At 41.7% G+C, this 20,741-nt stretch overlaps 1 protein-coding gene across 1 annotated transcript in view; it reads right to left on the reverse strand.

Annotated features, from left to right (window-relative positions):
- Positions 1-766: 766 nt before the first annotated feature.
- Positions 767-20,741, reverse strand: part of LOC117382756 (high-affinity choline transporter 1-like) — a 62,374-nt gene continuing 42,399 nt past the window's right edge. Inside the window, exons 3-8 of the mRNA XM_033979992.2 lie at positions 17,428-17,583; positions 8,617-8,765; positions 6,848-6,991; positions 4,841-4,994; positions 3,471-3,688; positions 767-1,300 (exon numbers count right to left, since the gene is read on the reverse strand). Coding sequence (XP_033835883.1) covers positions 767-1,300; positions 3,471-3,688; positions 4,841-4,994; positions 6,848-6,991; positions 8,617-8,765; positions 17,428-17,583 — 1,355 coding nt within the window. The remainder of the gene's footprint in view (positions 1,301-3,470; positions 3,689-4,840; positions 4,995-6,847; positions 6,992-8,616; positions 8,766-17,427; positions 17,584-20,741) is intronic.

The following is a 20,741-nucleotide window of genomic DNA, read 5'->3' on the forward strand; positions in this document are numbered from 1 at the left end:
CTGTTGAACTGATTCTGTTGCAGGTCACTAGGGACGCACAGATTCAGTTTTCTCAGTTTTGATACTGATATTGATCCTTTGACTTTAAGTATTTGCGATACCTGATTTTAACCGACACCAGTGTAGGAACGGAAAAAGGCTCTCATTTCCCCAACGCACAATTAACTTATTACAAATTGTGTTATGTAACTGTTATTATCCTTCACATCATGACTGAACAGCCTTCTATGAATAAAACGGGATGTTCTGGGCTAAAATCAGCCTGTAAATCATCTTATTGCATCAATGAAAGGCCCAACCAAGATATCGACTTTACCGATATCATGGAACCGATCGTATCAGTGCATCTGTGCTGATCACTCCTCTTCATAGAGGTATTTCATTTTACAGCACATTTAAATTTTTAGAACATTTGTTCTAAATTTTTCAAATTACAAGTACAGCGCAGGGGGCGGGGAAAACAGACATTTTTGGAGCACCAAAAGCTCAAATACAGGACACTACAGAATTACTCAAATGTGAATCACTGACAATACAACTTTGAATGAGGGGAAAACGTTATAAAAAACTCTAATTTAAGTCTATTTTGCATAAGTCTTTAAACACAGATATAAAAAACACTGGACAGTACCAGCCCTAGAGCGGCCTCTCTGAACACTGTTGCCAGTATATCTGAAGGGCACTATATATGATGACAGTCAGTGGACGTTAGAGGTATTCAGAGTACAAAGCGTTGAACGTGGGCTTGCATCCTCCTCCTCTGAGCCTAACACGGAGACTCTAACATGGGCTGCGTGGCCTCCGCCTGCTCGCCCTCCAGCTTTAGACTCTCCTCCTTCTTGACGCCGCTCTGAGGCTGCGAGTGCTTGACGCTGAAAAAGTCGTACTTCTCCGAGATGAGCCCCCTGTCGAAGAGCTGCGCCGCCAGGTACGAGAAAAACAAAATGGCTACCACGGCAGAGAGCATGCAGATGGTTCGGATGGGCCAGCGCTGCACGTACACGCCGTTCACCAAAGTGCATCCTGGGAACATGAGGACAGGCGGGATCCCCAGAACAGGCTCTCCGCAGAGAACCCGCAGGACCATGCCTGTGACACAGCCCAGCACCGCGCCGTAGCCGTTAGAGATTTTGAAGAAAAGGACACAGACGAGCTGGGGCAGCATGAGCGTGTAGGTCAGGTCAGAGCGCAGCAGCCAGATCATTAGGACACTGTTGTCCAGGAACGTGAGGGACGTCCCAGCCAGCCCCACCACCACCACCGAGCCCTGAATCACCCATTGGATCTCACGCTCAGACGCCTGCAAACAACACACACAGAAGGTGACGTAGGCTTGTGGGCGGAGCATTACACAGAATCTTACAGCTAACTGTAAGGAGGGTTTGAATAAGGCCCGGGAGAGATCACTAGATTACTCAAACATCCATGGATGACATTTAAAACCTCTTCAGGCATGTTTTTGATGAGGGAACAACTTTATAACAGTAAAAAGCTAAAAAAAATACCCCGTCTTTAATGACTACGAGAAGTGTCTGGTCACATCTTTGTTAGTATTTGTTAAGTACTTATTATTTATTTTCCTCTATGCTCCCTGCTTCTGCTTCTTAATAAATAAACTCATACATCATACTTGAATTATACTCATAATTAAAAGACGATGTCAGCGATTCACCGAAAGAAGTTCCTAAAGTAATTCCTAAAACTTTGTGGCTCTGGGAGACAGCATAAACACTAAAGTTCTTCCGTTTTATCACCATTTTTTTCCGATATTTTTTTCTGATTTATTTCACATCTCAGTGTCTCTACGCTGTGTTTTAACCTCTCTTTATGTAATGCAGTGGGTTTGGCTCATGTTAGATGCATTATCACCTGGAAAAATTATATTTTCAAGCTTTATATGCGATTGAGATGCATCGATAAACAGGAAACAGTCGGCTCAACCACACTGAGCTCAACACAGAGTTGATATAACTGGAAAAATATCGGTTTATCCCAAGATGAAGGCGAGAGATTATTATGTTATATTTATCTCTGCTTTTTGCCGTCTTGAGTCTGTTTTCTCTCGTCCAATCATCTCATTTAGTCGTTAACCACGTCTGGAGCTGCACCGTACCCTCTTTAATTGACCCGCAAACTGCAAAAACTGATGTGAGGGTCAGAGGGACCATGATCACAAATGAAATGAGATGATTTGGCTGTTTACATTTTAATAGTCTTAAAACTGTGTGTGCACGTAACCGTAGCCACTGTTATATTTTGACTGGCAAAACTAAAAAAAATAAAAACAAAAATTATTACTAAAACTACATTTTTTTCTTGACTATAAATCACATGAACTGCTCTTTCTTCTCCTCTCACACCATGACAGAGACACCGGGGAGAGGAAAGACATGTCCTAAATGTCATTTAATCTGCCCGCGCCCGTCATCGCCGTGTCTTCTGCCAAAGCTCTTCAAATGTTCTCTTGTTTCTATCTGAGTCATTCTGGGGTGAAACAAACACCAGTATTCCTGAGTCCTGATCCTGGTCCTGGTCTGGAGCCAGGATCTCAACAGGGGAACCGAGGTGCAGGTTTTGCCATCTGCAGGGTTTTTTCCACAGTTTTTTTTGTTTTTTTTTTCCTTTCTTTATTTTCTGTTTGTTCTACTGATCCCATACATTTGTTTAAGATTAAATCCCCATAAAAGTAAAATAGCCCCGCTTTAACCAAACTCTTACCTTAACCATAATCTGTTTCCTAACTTGAAATAACCCTGTTGCTAAACTTCATCTCTTCGAACAACCAATCCTAGTGGACCGTCCCTCCCGACCCTACATTCTAGCATTAACCTTCATGAAAGAGGAAGATGCTAGATTTTGAAAAAAGTTTGAATTCTCAGCTTTTATCAGGTTGCTCTGTTATTGTGCTGTTTTGTCAGAGATCTTAGATTAAGTCAGACCTATTTTTCAGAGCTTTCAATCATGTTCTAGTCGTTAATTCTCATTGATCCTTTAAGGTTGTATTTGGAGTGATTCATGTTTGAATAATCTTAAATCACTTATTTTTAAGATGCTATTTTGCCGATCAACTCCCCTTTTCACCACCATCGGTACACTGTAACGTACTTACTACCTTCTCCTGTTTTATTTTCTTATTTAATGATACTTGTAGGATTTGGCAGCGTCACGTAGTCATTTTGGTACAGATGAAAAAAAAAAGGGGGGCTGTTCGCTAGTGTGATCTGCCGCTATCCACAAGGGGGGACCAACATCATGTGGCGCTTTGTTGTGATGATGTTTAAGACAACGTCAGCTCCCACTGGGCACTTCAGTTTTCTAATGCAAAAGTCAGCCAACTTGTTTCTTTTATTATGTTTTGTAAATTAACATTGTGATATAAAATACGCTAATTATAACATAAAGATTGAACAAAACTGGATCCAGTGTCACGAGACAAGCCATACCCGTCTGCTGTCCTGCTGCGCACCCACCTGAGGCCTGAGGATGTTCTTGTAGATGTTGGACGTGAAGATGGAGGCGGCGGACAGGAGGGCGGAGTCCGTAGACGACATCACTGCCGCCGCCACAGCTCCGATACCGATTATGGAGATGTAGTACGGGGTGAGGTACTGCAGCACGATGGGAAGGATCAGGCCTGTCTCCCCACGCTCCACGGGGGACAGGGGACCGTACGAGGTCAGGTTCCAGTCTGTACAAATATGATGCATTATTTATATTATAATGGATCTTAAACATGCTCTTGAGCTCCTCTGCGCCAGCATGCTTCTCATGTTTTAGAAGTTATAGTAATGCCTGTGTATTGAAAGCACTCGGTTAGCCTCGTAGCACGATGAAATGGTAGGTAATAAAACACTCTTTCCACATTAAATGGTAGTACTTTATTTTATATTCCCATGTGGCCTTATATCTGTGTAATCCCTCAGTGTCCATGTAGGTTCCACAGTGGTCCATGGGCGTGTACTAGTCTATGTGTTTTATACTTGTTCTGGTAAAGCTCAAGATCATTCTAAAACTATTCAGGAAAGGTTCATTTCTGTCCTGTCTATGAGACTTTTCAGTATTGATACCTCTGAAAAGTGAGTATCTAGTGTTGATACTAGTTTAAGTATTGATTAGTATCTGATTTTTGATACTTTTGACAACCCTAACAAAGACATGATAATATTACCTAATATTACCCTCTTTGTGATCCCAAACTGTGGCTGTTGAGCTGCTATTGTTCATTCAGCCTTTTCACCTACTTCCTCTATATCCAGTCTGATTCAAGCATTTGTACAAACCGCAGTTTCAGAAATAGGTGCTTCCCCTTTTTGTGTGTTGTTTCTAAGAAGTTCCATTTGAGAAACGCTCACTGCACCAGCTGCCAACGTATATAACACGTATTTTGCATAGAGCAGCATTTAAAGGCTGTGATGAGGAAACAACATTATAACATAGATCTGAAAATTGCGCAATATGGGTTCTTAAAAGGTGCACTGTGTAACTTTTCAAGCAGTGCTAAGTGGTGATATGTGCAATCCTATGCAAGTTGATTCATTGCTGGATTGAGAACTATTCTAGCATACTTTTACCCCACTATAGTAATATTTTCATTGAAGTAACGGTACTATTACTTCCCACTGTGAGTAAATCTAAAGTGACTTGAGCTTTATGTCAACAATATGAAATGCTAATTTCATGGACCACTGCTTTGTGCTACTCTACCGCCTCTGGTCCCAGTTTAAACCGGGCATACTCCTCTTTTGGACCTGGCGGTACTCAGATGGTCAGATATTTTCTTGGCAGCACTTGGTATGAAATGTTTGAGAACTACTTTCTTAGTACAAAAGCCCGGGCTTACTTGTGGATGCAGCTACCGCCCCCAGCAGGATGGGAGGGATGCCGAGTGTGGGGACGATGAAGGCCGCAGCGAAGCAGGTGATCTTGGCCGTGGAGGAGGAGGTGGCAGACAGCGTCCTCTGGTGGAAATTCTGCAGACCCAGGTTTCCTAAGCCCTGCACAAAGAGATGACACCAGATATAATGCTCAGAGATGGAGACATACCAAGAGTTCATGGCTGTGTAAAGAGACTGACCATTTTGTGAGCTCAGAATGGACTTCACTACATGGCATTTTGCTAGTAAACACATTTGATGATGGCAGATACACAATATTCATCTATAACAACTTAATAAAATAAGCAAATCCACTGACTTCCGCATTAGAAAACTGAGCTGCTGACATTGCCGTAAAAGTCGTGCAACTGTCGGGCCCTTGTATGGATAGCTGCAGCATTTTTTTTCCCCCATTTGTGCCAAGATGACGATGTAACGCTGCTAAATCCTATGCATATTACTAATTAGTGCGTATGTCACAGTTGGTGTGTATCAGTGGTGGTGAAAGCGGCGGTTGATCGGCAAAATGGCGTCTTGAAAATAAATTATTTAAGATTACTCAAACATGCATGAATCACTCAAAATACAACTTTGAGATGTTAAATGAGAATAAACAACTGTATCATGGTTAAAATCTCTGAAAAGTCCATTTTGCAGAATAGGTCTGCAAAATATGCATAAAAAATCTGACCCTACAAACTGAACAAATCCTAACTAGTCATGCGTCAAAGTCATTTAAACCAGTGGTCCCCAACCACCGGGCCGGGGACTGGTACCGGGCCGTGACGCATTTGCTGCTGGGCCGCACAAAAACAGTAAATACTTTATCAGCGCCCGCATGTTCTCCGACGTAACTTTCGCCGTGCCTCGCTAATAAGCTCGTCCGTAGTGTTGTGAGATGTGTGTCTAGCTCCTATGTGCTTTAGTTCAGTGTGGTGCGTGAGCGTGAGTGAGAGGTGACGTGCGCGTGCATGTGGCGCATAGTGTGGTTCAACCCGGGGAGAAGCGGCGAGTGTGAGAGTCTACAGATGCACTTGGAAAAAGACAGTGTGTGAGTTAGAGCAGAAGTGATGCGTTATTACAGTGCAGTACAGATAATAAAGCCACCAACTCTTGAGCAACAGACTGGGGTCTTTGAGCTCGCACCACTCCACACAACTTTGAGGTTAAGAATAGGGAGTTAAACCCCGAAGGAAGAGCGACCCTTTGGCCCTGGAGAAGACGGATCTCCCCTGTGTCTCCCAACCACGGTCAAGGGACCGAAGCAGGAAAGGTTTAATAGTAGATATATAATGAAAATCCTGATAGGAAATCGCCACAGAAATCTATTTGATGTAGTGGCAAGTTTATTATATCTGTGCTAGATCTGCTCTTGTCTCTGCGATGACGTATCACGTATAACACATCAGACACGACGCACAAAAGTAGAGGCACAAGCAAGTGAAAATGAGCCAAAACAAAAGTCTTTGGAGAGCTTTTTAACAAAGGGGAAAAGGCCAACTGAGGAACCAGAAGAGGAGACTACGACCTCCAAGAAAAAGAAAGATAAATTTAACAGACAACACCAGGAGTCCTACTTAAAATATGGGATTGTCGCTACAGGTGTCTCACGCGCCGAGTCTGCTCTATGTAATATGCAGAGAAAAACAAATGAGGCAATGAAACCTTCAAAACTGCTTTGGCACATTGAGACTAAGCACCTGGGATTAAAAGGTAAGATTTAGAGAAGGAAAGAAGCAACAAGCGCAGGGCTCACACTGATGCAGTGGTTTGGTGAGTTGTATTTTTTATGGACTTATCTTATTTTTGCCACATTTATCTGCCACACGTAGAAGGCCGGTCCGTGAAAATAAAACCTACATTGTTCCGGTTCGTGGTGCAAAAAAGGTTGGGGACCACTGATTTAAACTACAGACACATTTAAATGCTGATGTCAAATGTGTATAATATTGTACTGTAAACAGCAGCAGTACCAGCAGCAGGAAGTTGTCGATCCACCTCCAGGCTCGGTCCCCGTCCAGAGAGCCCACCCATGGGTTCTGGTAGGTGTAGTTGTAGGCCGTCTGAGTGATGTCCACCACCGCAGGGCTCATCATGGAGAAGGGCACACACAGCCACTGAGCAGACACAGCACAGAGTCAGATACGAGCAGGAGAACAAGAGCAAAGAAAACATGAAACTGTACCATGAAAACAGCCGGGAATATTTAAGAGTCAACAGGGCTGCAACGATGGACTGGTGTAACAGTGACTACAAGACTGTTACAATAATCAAGGCATGGCAAGTTTATTTGTACAGCACAGTTCTTTACAGAATAACAAAGACATTAAAATCACAATACAACAAATCAAAACATAAATAATCATCATAAAAGGCATAAGCATTTTTTTTCTTTAATAAGTGAGCTATATAAAACATATCCAGGGAAAAGTTTGTTTTTTTTCTTCATTTAGCCCTTAATGTTGAAGTAATGACTTAAATAAGCAGCTGGTTTTGGTGTCACCCAACTCAGACTTTGATGTCTTCTGTATGTATCTAGTAATAAAAAATTTTTAAAAATACAAAAAATACAAAACATTGAATGAGATGGTGTATCGAAACTTTTGACTAGAGTATTTTTAAACTATTCTAATATAATCTAAATATATAAAAATATATGCTACATTTTTCCATAAATCTTACTTCATATATTTGATGTCTTCTCTTTGTATCTAAAATGTAAAAAGCAGAATAAATAAAAAAATATAAATAAATAAACAAACACTGAATTGAGGGTGTGTCCAGACTTTTGACTGCCAGTATATTTTCACATTATTTCTTTCTAAAATGGTTGTACCTTGTCTCGTGGATGCTGTAAACAGATACGATTGTAACCATTAGAACTTTTACGTGTATTTTTAGTAGATGTGCTTCAGTTCCCATCTGCCCTGTGGTTTTCACCTTTGACTCATTCAGTGAGTGGCTCAGAGAGAATGACTGGACTATTTGCATTTTCACTTCATTTAAATCAAATTAGATACAAAAAGAACTGCCCCGGAACATTTCACTGTTTATCAGGTCAGAGTTCACCAACCGAGGTTTCACACAGATCTGAGCAGTTTGATAAGAAATACAATGAGCTTCAGCCACATAGGGGAGTGCACTGTTACACAATCTGACAACAAAAGGATCAGAGTGAAACAGACCAGACTGAAGCATATGAAAATCAGTGGATACTTTGACGATTTGAATAAAATATTTAAAAAAATTACTTTCCTTTACTCCATAATTCCATAGATTTTACTTCTTGTATTTGTTGTCTTCTGTGTGTTTATAAAATGTAGAAAGTAGTAAAAAATAAAGAAAAGAAACTTCAGACTGTTGGTGTATCTATGACAAATCTGGACTTTTCCTGGAGAGTTTTCTGTAGTGTTGATCTACAGAAGACAAATATAACTCCATGTGGTTTTATTGAAGAAACTGGTCAAATTCTTTCTTAAAGTGCATTCTATAATAGTGTTTTGTAGCACCTGTATTTAAAATCAGTCTGAAGTAGCCTCTGCCTTCAGTAGCCTCTGCAATTTCAAGTACTAGGTGACATCACATATGACTGTCCTGATTACAGACCAACAGTTCCTTATGCCCCCAGTCCCTGCCCCTCCTTTCCTCTCACTCTTCTCTCGCTCTCCTCTTTTGCCCTCCAGTTTCTGGCCAGTTTAGCTGTCTGATATCTGTGAAGATGTACAGAGAGTGTGAGGCTCACCAGGCTGATGAAGATGAGCACCAGTTGGATGATGTCCGTGTAGGCCACAGAGTAGAGTCCTCCCAGCAGAGTGTAGGTGATGGCCACAGCTGCAGAGATCCAGATGCTCACAGTGTAGGACAGGTCCAGGATCACACTCATGGTCACACCTGGAACACACAGAAAAACAGAGTGCAGTGAGAGGGGCTAGAAGCTGACAAAGGACACACTTTTGTCCTGAGGGTTGCTATTTCCCTCAAACTGCCCTGGTTCAGAATATGCTGACCCTATAGCTGACCAGTCTTAAACTTAAATTTTCCCCTTAGGTCAAATCCTAAAATCCAATCCCACTTAAGTAGTCCTGTTTTTTTCTGTATAAAAACTGCTAACCCTGTAGTTTAGATCTGTACAAAGATGTTCTGAAATGTGATTCCTGTATTATTTTGTCAATTTTGGAAAAAATATGTAATTGAGATATTTCTGAGATTAGGTTTGTGATCTGATTTAACAAAAGGATTCTGTTCAAAGTTCACATTTTAAACTCATCCAGAAGAATTGACATTAACACTGAAATATGAACTGACAAAGTAATACAAGAATCACATTTCAGAACATGTTTGTACTGTACAGACCTAAACCAGGGTTAGCAGTTTTTATAATAAGGCTCTATGGAGACAGAGGGAGGGCATCTGACACACAGGGGTATTTCAGATGTAAACTACAGGGTTATCCGTTTTTATGCAGAATAAGACAGGATATTTTATTGTTTGTGGAGGAAATAATGGTACTTCAAAAACTGCAGCCTTTGCGATTTGCTAATAGTGCACATTCAAATAACCACGCAGCCCTAATTTCAGTCTTGAATTATTCTGGATACGTCCAAAATGAGAACTCCAAACAGAATCCTTGTATTAACCTCCTCAGACCTGGCGTCCTCATATGTGGACAACACATTTTGGGTTGTCTAGGCCACAATGCAAATCTTTAGAAGAAGAATAACAGCATACAAGAACAGCAACAATGCAAATATATTATATATATTCATTTTTAACAGTTTAGAATATTTAGAATATTTTATTTATTTATTTTTTTTCTTTTTCTTCCTGCTCCTGTCAGCAGCTCTTCACATGAGACACATTGTTCCAAGAGGCACAATTGTTGTTTCTTATTTTGTTTTTACATTCAGGACAAATGTTGCTGTGTTCAGGGTCTTAATAAATAGTTTTTGCAAATCATTATTCAAATGTTTTATCAAAATGACTAAAATGTCCACATATGAGGACATTTGATTTACGTTTTTTTTTTTTCAGAAACTACATAATGTAAAAAGATAATTCTTTGTATTTAGATTCATCAGAAATTAATAAAGCATGTCATACAAGAGCTCGGGTCTCAGGAGGTTAAAAAATACACTGCAAATCTAATCGCAATCATGAAGTGTTCCTGAAAAATCACATTTTTTCCTAAATCGTTCAGCCCTAATGTCTTGTGAACCCGACCCATTTGATACAATACCATAGAATGTATAAAAGTGGACTGAGGGAGTGTGAGTTCGGCTCCAGTCAAATGAAGCTCATTGAGGCAGTTATAAGGGCAAATTTGGAGCCGAGTTAAGAGTTCCGCGAGTATTATAGCAATCAAAAAGCCAATCTGGAGCCAGGCTGTAGAAGGTAACATCCCTGGATTGACAGCGTTGCTAAGCACCCACTCCCTGCTACACCAATCAAACCTGTTGCTAACTCCAGTGGGAGTATCTTTGGGGAAAGAAGGCGCCTGATTTGTCTGTTGATTTACAGACAGAATGGCAGAATAAAAACATGAGGATCATGTAGAGTGGGTTAATATGAACATTTTAAGACCAAAATGACGAGGCTCACTGCAGCAGTTACAGAGAAAGAGACAACAGTTTTTCAATGTAAAGTGAATTGAAGCCAGAGTTGATGGAGCCGGAAGAGCGCCCATGATCACTTCCTATTTGGAATACAGAGGCTAGCGGATTAGCTATGTCCATTGATATATACAGTCTATACAGTCTATGGTTGATACACATAAAGAGAGCCACATTGAACCTGCCCTGAGTGGCCCTCTCCTCTGGGATTAGACCTGCCATTGTAGAATTATGTAATATTCTTTACAGAGAGCGGCCCAAATTCCAACGCCATATGTCAAGCCCCATCCGTCAGAGCACAATGCCAGCACATTGTTTCCTGTGCTTTTGGCATTGATTGAATGGAGTTACTCATGGTCTCATACTTCATAGAGCACCACAAGAGCAGGTTATTATTGGAAGTAGAGTAAAATTCCCAAGTTGACAACAGCATGTGAGGAGGACCAGAGCCGGAAAACGATACCCCAGTCTGACTATAGTGCTGTATATTGATATAGAAACGACTAATACTTGAAAATTCTAGCACAATCAATTGGCTCTGGTGTGCACAACCACACTCGGCAACCTCACTGTTAACGTCACTGTATAATTTTATCTCTTTGAGGTTTTTGCTGTGTCACACTAAAATGAATACCGTAAATATTTAAAGATGAGGCAGTGGATAGAGAGCTGCAGGTGGATGTTACTGACAACATGTTAAACACGACACAAATAAAATGAATACTTCACCAGAGACACACTGTTTAGAAAGAGACATGTTTATGTCTCAATGTCTCAAAGCTAATGTTACTTTTGAGGCATAATAAATATTGAAACAACACCACAAACTAAAGTATATATATAAAAATAATCAGGTAGTCTTTAATTTAATGTATTTGAATTTTAATAGTTTGTTTATTTAATGTTTTCTGATAAAAAAAAAAAAAAAAAAGTGATTATTAGTGCTAGTTAGCTAGTGTGCACAGAGTATACTGAAGGATTTTTTTCACTGATTGGAATTTGGAATCGGACATTTTTTCAACCAGATGAGAAAAGCAATGAAGACAAAAAGATGCCAGAGAGAGATAGATAGAGATAGATAGAAACAGTGATATAATTATATTATATCACTATTATTATTATTATTATTATTATTATTATTATTATTGTTGTTGTTATTGGCCCTGTTTCTGAATGATCTAGATCATGTGTTAAAAAATGGATGTCAGCCTATTAACACTGGTGATCCAACAATAGATCTATACATGAAACTTAGAGCTGAAACTGAAAAATGATTTCTATGTGCTAAATGCCAGAATAATGAGAGAAGGGTTTTTAAGACATTTTTTCATTACTTTCTTAAAAGTCAGGTGTTTACATACATTTAATTAATATTTGGTACTATCGCCTTTAAACTGTATGACTTGGGTCAAACTTTTGTATATCTTTCCACAAGCTTCTCACAATAGTTGGCAGGAATTTTGACCCATTCCTCTTGACAGAACTGAACCTGTAACTTAGCCAAGTTCATAGGCTCACACATTGCTCACACATGGCTTTTCAGGTCTGCACATTAATTTTCAATAGGACTGAGATCAGGGCTTTGTGATGGTCACTTCAAAACACTGACTTTGTTATCCTTAAGCCACTTTGTAACCAGTTTGGCACTATGCTTTAGGTCATTATCCATCACATTCTAGTATTAACATAAAGCCTTTGTGAATTTGCTCAAACTAAATATCGGCCTGCGGAGGAGACTTAAGTCCAATACACAAAAAAGAGCAAATATCTCTATGATAAACATAAACTACCTTGATACTAACTGCCAAACGCTCGTATTCTCAAATTTCAAAACATGTGCTCCTCTGTAAACGCTTGTTGTCGAGCACAACAACAAGCCTGTGCACCTTTCCATAGTGGAAAAGTTTCCGTTCTGATTTTAGCTTCGGACGTCACAGCTTTCACCACATTCTACGTCCGATGCAGCAGCTTCCGTTTGGGGAAGTGAGGTCATCCACTGACCAGAGGAAAAGGGTCACCGGGCCTGACCCCACATACCAGCTGCTATTTCAGGCTCTACTCATTTAGTCAACAACCATCACAAGTACAGTGCCATGCAGATGATACCGGGGTCGTTTTCATACTGATACAGGTGTTTACAAGAGGAAGGAGTCATATGAGAAAAATATCTAAAGCAGACCTATTCAGCAAAGTCAACTTTTTAGAGTTCATAAACATGCTATAATTAATTCCATCTAATTTACACTCTCAAAGTTATATTTAGACCCTGTTTTCCCCTCCACCGGTACACGCCCACTGTGACGTACGCACTTCGTTCTCCAATTTTATTTTCTTAATCGGTGATACTCAGGATTCTGCAGCGTCCTCGGTTTGTGAAGTGCAGCTATCCAAAGGACAGCTACACAGCGACATCAGCTCACATTGGCTACCGCAGACTTCGTTTCATCTATTAAGTCATTTTAGATCAATATTTCACAATTTAAAATGTGTAAATTATAATAATGATCCACGGGTGTCATAGATTATAAGTGTAGAGATGAAATAAGCACTATATGTCTGATTTAATAATAGGATCCTCTTCAAAGTTCACATTGTAAACACGTCAAGAAGAATTGGGAAAACACGGAAATATGAACTGATACAAGAATTTGAACTACAGGGCTAGCAGTTTTTAAACAGAACGAGACTACAGTCTTTGTGATCTGCTAATTGTGTCTATTTAATTTCGTTTTCAGTTCGATCATGATTAATCTTACTTAGTCTAACTAACGAAGCTCTGGTCTTGTAAAATGCTCAGGTGTCACATCGGCAAGAACCCAAACCTATTCATGAATCAGATATCACACAGTGTTTTCTTAAGGAGGGGCTGCGGTCGAGAGCTGCAGCTGTTTGCGGTATTGCGGTCAGTGTTATCTACAGCGGACACCCTCAACAGCTGAAATACCCAATGTACAGGCTCTAAAAATTATACAGATTTTAATCAAGTGGAACTTTTCCAAAACCCACAGACTGACGGTCAAAGCAGTCAAGATGTCAAAAAATAGATCGTCCAGACATGTTGTAGACTACCTGACAACAGTGCTAACACAGAGTCTACACACGTATCAGAGCGACCTTATGATGTAACACACAAACTCAGATCCCACTGCGCTCTGCAATGTCCAACAAGTCAGCGCACTTGTTTCTTTTAAGTCGTTTTAGATCAATATTGCAATTAATCATAAAATGCCCAAATTATAACAATGATCCACCAATGTCATAAATTATAAATATATAGCAGACACAAGCACAGTATGTCTGCTTTAACTGGCCTCACTGCAGCGCTAAGAAACTTGAATGCTAGCAGTTATTTCTTCTATTTAATGAGCAGAGGAGATGTCAAGGTTCATGTGTGCTTCTAATAGTTTACATTGTGCTGGCATTAGGAGCTGGCATTAGGAGTTGGCATTGGGAGCTGGCATTAGGTGCTATGTGTGCACCATCTGTCTGCAGATCAAAGCCGTTTGAGTATGAGGCCTGTCCTGTAGCTCTGTACATACATTACACATAATCTCTGAGCTGCTGATTATGATGGGCAGGGATTAACAATGACATGCACGCTTTGTTTGGAAAATGGCACCACTCTGGGCTGGCGAGTTCACTGCATCGGGTTGGCGAGCTCATTGTACTGGCGAGCTCACTGTACTGGGCTGGAGAGCTCACTGTACTGGCGAGCTCACTGTTCTGGGCCGGCGAGCTCACTGTTTAAGTAAAAAGATCTGATATGGATTATTTTTCAGTTGCAGTCTGTTTCAGTGTGCAATAGTTGTCTTGCTGTTTTGGCTGAATCAATTCAATTTTATTTCTATAGCCCATTTAAAATACAGTGCAAGTTCTTCAGATCAAAAACAGATACAAATCAAATGTGACAGATTGGCAAAGAACAATAAAACAATATAACACCAAGATATCCTGACTGGAACCAAACGGTGATAACAGATGTTTGCCAATACCAAAATTTACGAGATCCAAAAATTAAGTTGAAGTTAAGTTTACAAAACACATTAAATAGTGCTCAATAAATAACGATGTGTTTGTTTTGTTTGTTTTTGATACTGGGTTTGGTATTGATGGGTGTTTGAGCATCAATTTACTCACAGCCCTACTACATATATATATATATATATCCATGTATAAATGTGTATATATATTCTGAGTGCATAATTCTCAACAGTCAACGCGCTTTACATCAAGGAACCACTCACCCATTCACACACATTCATACACCAGTGTAAACAGACACTGGGGGCGAGGGGGGTTAAGTGTCTTCCCCAAGGACACGACAGCATTCATCTGTGGGAGCTGGAATCGCTTCGTCAACCTTCGGATCAGTGGACAAACGCTCTACCAACTGAGCTACTGTCGTCCCTCACTTATTTACTTATGTTCCATTTCTGTGTGGTGTTTTAAAAGTTAAAAATAAAAATTGTGTAATATAGGTCCTTAAAAGTCATTTGTTTTTTGGTTTTTTTAAACACTTGAAAGGGGATTCTGGTGAACATTTTTTGCCATATGAGCCAGTCCCATATCATTCAAAGCCTTAGCTCCTCCCTCACAAATACTGTAGCCTACTGTATTGTTGACATTCTCAGGTTGTGTCTTGTCACCACACAGACAGTATCACCTCTCTGCTGGCTCAGGCTCCATCCCTCTCTCATTATTCACAAAGCAGCACACGTCTGCAGGAGATGGAGGATAAGAGGCGGTGTCCAGACGCTTGTAAGCCGATAGCGTCCCGTGTATCTACTGTACACAGCACCTAGGCCTGAAGTACTGTATCAGCTCAAAGCACTGCAATCCCAATGTTTGTACTTTTGCCTGGCCATCATTCAAAAGCTGAAAGTATCTGAGTCTTAAAAGCATGAAAAATACAACTAGTTCATTTTAAACGTTTTGCACTGGTCCAAAGTTACCCCTCACTTACCTTATGCATTCAGAGCGTCTTAATTATTCACCACGATGAGTTTATAAGCACTTTTCACAACTGTTATGGAAATCTTACAATGTTTTACCTAATTTGTACTTTGTCAAATAAACTGGGTACCTGAAGATCCAGTACACATGCTCTGTTGTCTCCATGGAGATAGATACATTTAAAGTGCATATAACAGGTTAGAGCACTTTTCACTCAAACACAGCTGACATCATTATAATTAAAACACCTTTTTAGAATTTACATGTTGATGATATAAGTCGAGATAAGCTGAATTCACGATGACATGTCCTTGGAAAAATAAAAGGACTTCCTGAGTGCTATCCTGTCTCTTTTTCCCAGTTGTATGTGTGTTCATGTGTGTAATCCGCTGCAGTTATTTCCATCGGACTCTTCATTAGACGAGGGCTTAGGTTTCAATGTTCACCTGGCATCGCCCGGACAGCTGCCTCTCCACGAGGGTCGCCACAGGATACGCACAGGGGCAGAGGGGCAGAGGGGCAGAGGGGCAGAGGAGCAGAGGGGCTGAGGAGCAGAGGGGCAGAAGGGCAGAGGGGGCATGGCCTTACATATAGAGGGATACATTCTTACTAGGGCTGGGTATCATAGAGGTTGCCAAATCGAAACATACCTCAATACCACAGACTGTATAATATAAATGGACATCGCTAATCTGCTAACCGCCATGTTCCAAATAGGAAGTGATCATGCGCGCACTTTTGGCTCCATCAATTCTGGCTCCAATTCAATTTACATTGAAAAATGGTCTCCCCTCGCTCTTTAACTGCTGCTGTCAGGTTCATCATTTTGGTCTTAAAATGTTCGTATTAATCCACTCTACATGATCCTGGGGTTTTTATTTCACTATTTATCAAGATATGAACAGTAATAACAGACCAATGAGGCACCTTCTTCCCTGAGATCACTCTCGATGTTGCTCTCGCTCACTAGCCTCAATCACACCTGTTGTTAACACTAAGTGCACGTTCCCTGCTAAACCAGTGGTGCAGGAGGGAAGGTGTGTTACCTTCAACAGCCTCACTCATGATTTGGTTGCTACTTGAGATCAGAACTTCATCCCTATAACTGGTAGAGCCTCGATGAGCTTCATTTAGCTGGAGCCGAACGCTATGGGTGACGTCACATTCACTTAGTCCTCTTCTTTATACAGTCTATGGTCAATACATAGATATGATGCTCATGTCGGTACAGGGCACTTTTTGATTTGATACTATTTGATATATTTCAAATCAGTTCAATACGGTTCAATAACAAATGAGCTAACTTTATATTGACGACATGCAACACCACTTCTACTTGAGTAATATTCATTTGAGGTAACATTACTTTTGCTTGAGTGTCTGTGTAATCCCTCAGTCGTTCAGATCTGATCAATAGTAAAGCTAAAGTTTTACTTGAAAACTATTTTGGCTACTCTACCCACCCGTTTATTCATCCATAGCTTAGACGAGCTCAACATTTACTTACAAAGAGACATATGCAGTTGAAAGGCTCACAGCATTACTACTAAAATCTTGTCCTAAACCATGACCTGTGCAGAGTTAATATGAAACACACATTTTAAACATCAAAACAGTGAGTACGTTAAATGTATTACATAAACAAGATTCCAGTCTTTAAACAAGCAACAAATCATTTTATTAAATATACCAATAATACTCTTGGCCCTAGATGTTGCAAAATTTATTTCATTTTTTTTTTAGCTTTCTCCCATGTTATGACGTTGTTCCCTCATCTATCTAAATAATGTCTGAAGAGATTTTAGATGTCATTCATGCATGTTGGAGTAGTTTAGCAACGTCTCTCGGGACCTATTCGAAAGTAAATGTGATCTAAATATGTGCTACCAGTTAATGAAGTAAAAAATAAAGCTCTTTAATACCCCATAGAAGTGAAATACCCCTTCTTTAAATCTACTTTTTCTGTATTTTTGTTCAGCCTTAATTCTTACCCAGTCCTATGAGGGTCCCGGTCACCCACATGATCTCGGAGATGAGTGAGGCCAGGGACAGAGCCGCGGTGGGCACTTTGCCGTACTTGATCTGGAAGGGGTCCATCATGGTCACGTACTTGTTGTTCCTCATGGGCTCAGCGAAGAAGAGTCCCCCTGAGAGAGACAAGACCAGAGTATCTCATGACATCAAACAGCTATGGTATGATCGTCACACCTTCACTAGAATCATGTGGATGATTTCAGCCCTGGAATTGCCAGTCTCTACAGAACTAAAGGTAAAGGTTACATGCACGCTCAAAGACAGATTATTAACAGATTTGTGGGGTTATAAGGCTATTAAAATGGCATGTAAACAGCAAAAGCATCTAATTTCTTTCAAACCACGATCCTTATGAATGATATTTAAATCATCTTAATGGTCAAGAAATCAAATCATAATCAGACTTTGGCGTGAAACAAGCCACGACTGAGGAAGAAGAATGTGCCAGCTTTACATTGTGGTTTATGAGAAACACCAAAGCGTTTAGTCCTGGAGGTCAAGGTCATGTGGAGCTTTTTTGGACCCAAATAAAAATGTTGTTGGGGTATGGCCGGGTATCTTTCAGTTTTTCCAAAGCCGGTAATAAAATGTGGTTAGCAATTCCCATGTCTGTATTATGGGCTCGACACACGGGGAGCGACTAACGACAGCGTGCAGCGACACTCATCGCATAGGCTTTAAAATCGAACACACGGGCAGCGACAAACTGCAGCGACTAGCGGCAGCTTGTCACGTCGCGCTCTGTTCCAGAGCAGATCGCGAGCCTCCTACACGTCTGATTGGCTGTTTATTTGGAGGGAATTTTGAGGTTAATAGCAGTAGATGGGAAAAAGACGCTAAAATGAAATCTCGTAAAGTTTTGCTTCATTTGACTAAAATATTACAATTGGTTGCACTCTACAAAACAAAAAAAAGCGATCCTGGGTCCACCCTATTCTGCAGCTAATTCTGTTTAATGTAAAAACCTTAAATAAATATATTTTTTTAATGTTGAATCAGTCTTTAATACATTTGGTTATTAGCCTCCATAAATTGATCTGAATTAACAAATTTGCGCATGTTAACTTATCACTCATATTCACCCTGGCACCAACGAGTTCCCAGGCAGCTGCTTTTTTTTTTAAAATATATCTCGGTAGTCTCTTTGAGATGTCAAAAAGAATTGGGAAATCCGACACCGTGAGTATAATTTTCTCCTCCATGATGTTTCTGAAGTGGACAGTGCATTGGTAAGGCACTTCACCCACATTGCCTAGTATGAAAGTGGTGTGTGTGCGAATGATAGGTGGTGGTCGGAGGGGCCGATGGCGCAGATTGGCAGCCTCGCTTCCCTCAGTCTGCCCCAGGGCAGCTGTGGCAACAATAGTAGCTTACCATCACCAAGTGTGGAAATGAATGTATAATGACTATAGTGTAGCGCTTTGAGAGGCTTTGAAAAGTGCATTAGAAGTGTAAGCCATTATTATTATTATTATAACCACATAACAGCTCCATTTAAAACATTAAAACAGTAGCAGGTGTGAGTATGAATGTTTATCACCACATTATTAAAGTGTGTCTATCCAGCACTATCCGGTTTTGAAATGTATTCCATTTTTGTGAAGCAAAATAACCAAAAGCTTTTTGTCCCATTTCAGTTCTAGTGTGGCCAGTTTTTAGACGCAGACAATCATGAGATCTTGTATTAAAAGTTCTTCTCCACCTCTTCTCTTCCTCCTCTCTCCTCATTTCCTGCCTTCTCTCTCACTACCTCTCTCCTCCATCTTTCTCCTCCTTCCTCCCTCTCTCCTCTCTATTGTTGTCATGATGTCAGTTTCCCTGTCCTCCCGTGCTCTCTCCCCCTCCCCTACCTGTGTGTCTGGAGCTGGGTGGAGTGCCTGACTCCTCCCGTGCACACCTGGGGTGCATCAGCCTAATCACCACCACCTGCTGCTGAGTACAAGAAGGCTTGGCAGTCTACACTCGGTGCCAGACCGTCCGCGTGTAAAACGTGAATGTTTCTTGCTAAGCTTTGTTATATGGTACTTTCCGGCAAATGCTCATTTGGATTTATGCACCCTCCAGATTCCTGCCTCTACTCGCCCAGCTCCTGCCGCCACGTTCCAGTCCCGGTATCGCTTCCAGCTCGTCTTGTCTCCTGCTCGTCTCGTCTCCTGCTCGTCTCGTCTCCTGCTCGTCTCGTCTCCTGCTCGTCTCGTCTCCTGTCCGGTCCTGGTCTCTGGTTTGTCACCCGCTCCCCGCTCTGGTCTTCGTCTGATCCGCCTGCCCTGGTACCGCACCTGCTTCTATCCCCGTCCTGGTCCTGTCCTGCCCGCCTCTACCTGCACCGCACCCGCCTGACCCGTCCCCCGCTCCCCGGTTCCTGTACCTGCTCTTGTGACCTGTTTAAAGACTGCATTTTCACCGCTGTAAATAAACACTGTTAAAACTGCTCTGGTCTGCATCCTTTGGTCCTATCCGCACCGTTACGACAGAACGGTCTGGCCACTATGGACCAAGCAGGCTCAGATCCGGACCAGATGCGCCGCCTCACGCACTCTCACCCCGAGGCGGTGCTGGGTCAGCACGAACAATCCATTCGAACTCTATTGGAGCTAAATCAGACATTGTCCCAGCAGGTGGCACAGCTTAACCACCAGGTGGCCGCGCTCCTCGTCACCCCGCCTGCTGCAGCTGGAGCGCCACCATGCCTCCCGGAGCCGAGAGGCACGGATCCGGAGCCGTATGCTGGACAACCTCACCTCTGTCGCGGATTCCTGTTCCAGTGCGAGTTCATGTTCCAGCAATGCCCTTCTCGTTTCAGCTCGGGGGCCACCAAGATCCGATATATATGTGGATTACTCCGGGGCAGAGCTCTCCAGTGGGCAGAGGCGCGCCTAATGAAGACGTCTGTGGATAGCCTGGATTTTAATGAATTTGTGTCCACGTTTAAGCTGGTGTTTGACCACCCGCACTACCAGGACAATGCTGCCTCCCGGTTATTGACTCTCAGCCAGGGCTCCAGGACGGTAGCGGATTATTCCATTGAATTCTGGACACATGCGGCGGAGCTGGACTGGACGGACAGCGCGCTGCGGGCTGTGTTTGTGCGGGGCCTGAACGAGACTTTGAAAGATGAATTGGTTTCCCGGGACGAACCCCCCGACCTGCGGACCCTCATCTCCCTCACTCACCGTATAGACAACCGCCTACGGGCTCGTCGCCGAGAGAGACGCCGGTCACCGGTCCCGCCGGAGCCACGCGCTGCCCCGCCCCCGCCGGATGAGCCCAT

Source organism: Periophthalmus magnuspinnatus, chromosome 15, assembly GCF_009829125.3.
Source record: "Periophthalmus magnuspinnatus isolate fPerMag1 chromosome 15, fPerMag1.2.pri, whole genome shotgun sequence".
In the NCBI taxonomy this organism is placed as follows: domain Eukaryota; kingdom Metazoa; phylum Chordata; class Actinopteri; order Gobiiformes; family Gobiidae; genus Periophthalmus; species Periophthalmus magnuspinnatus.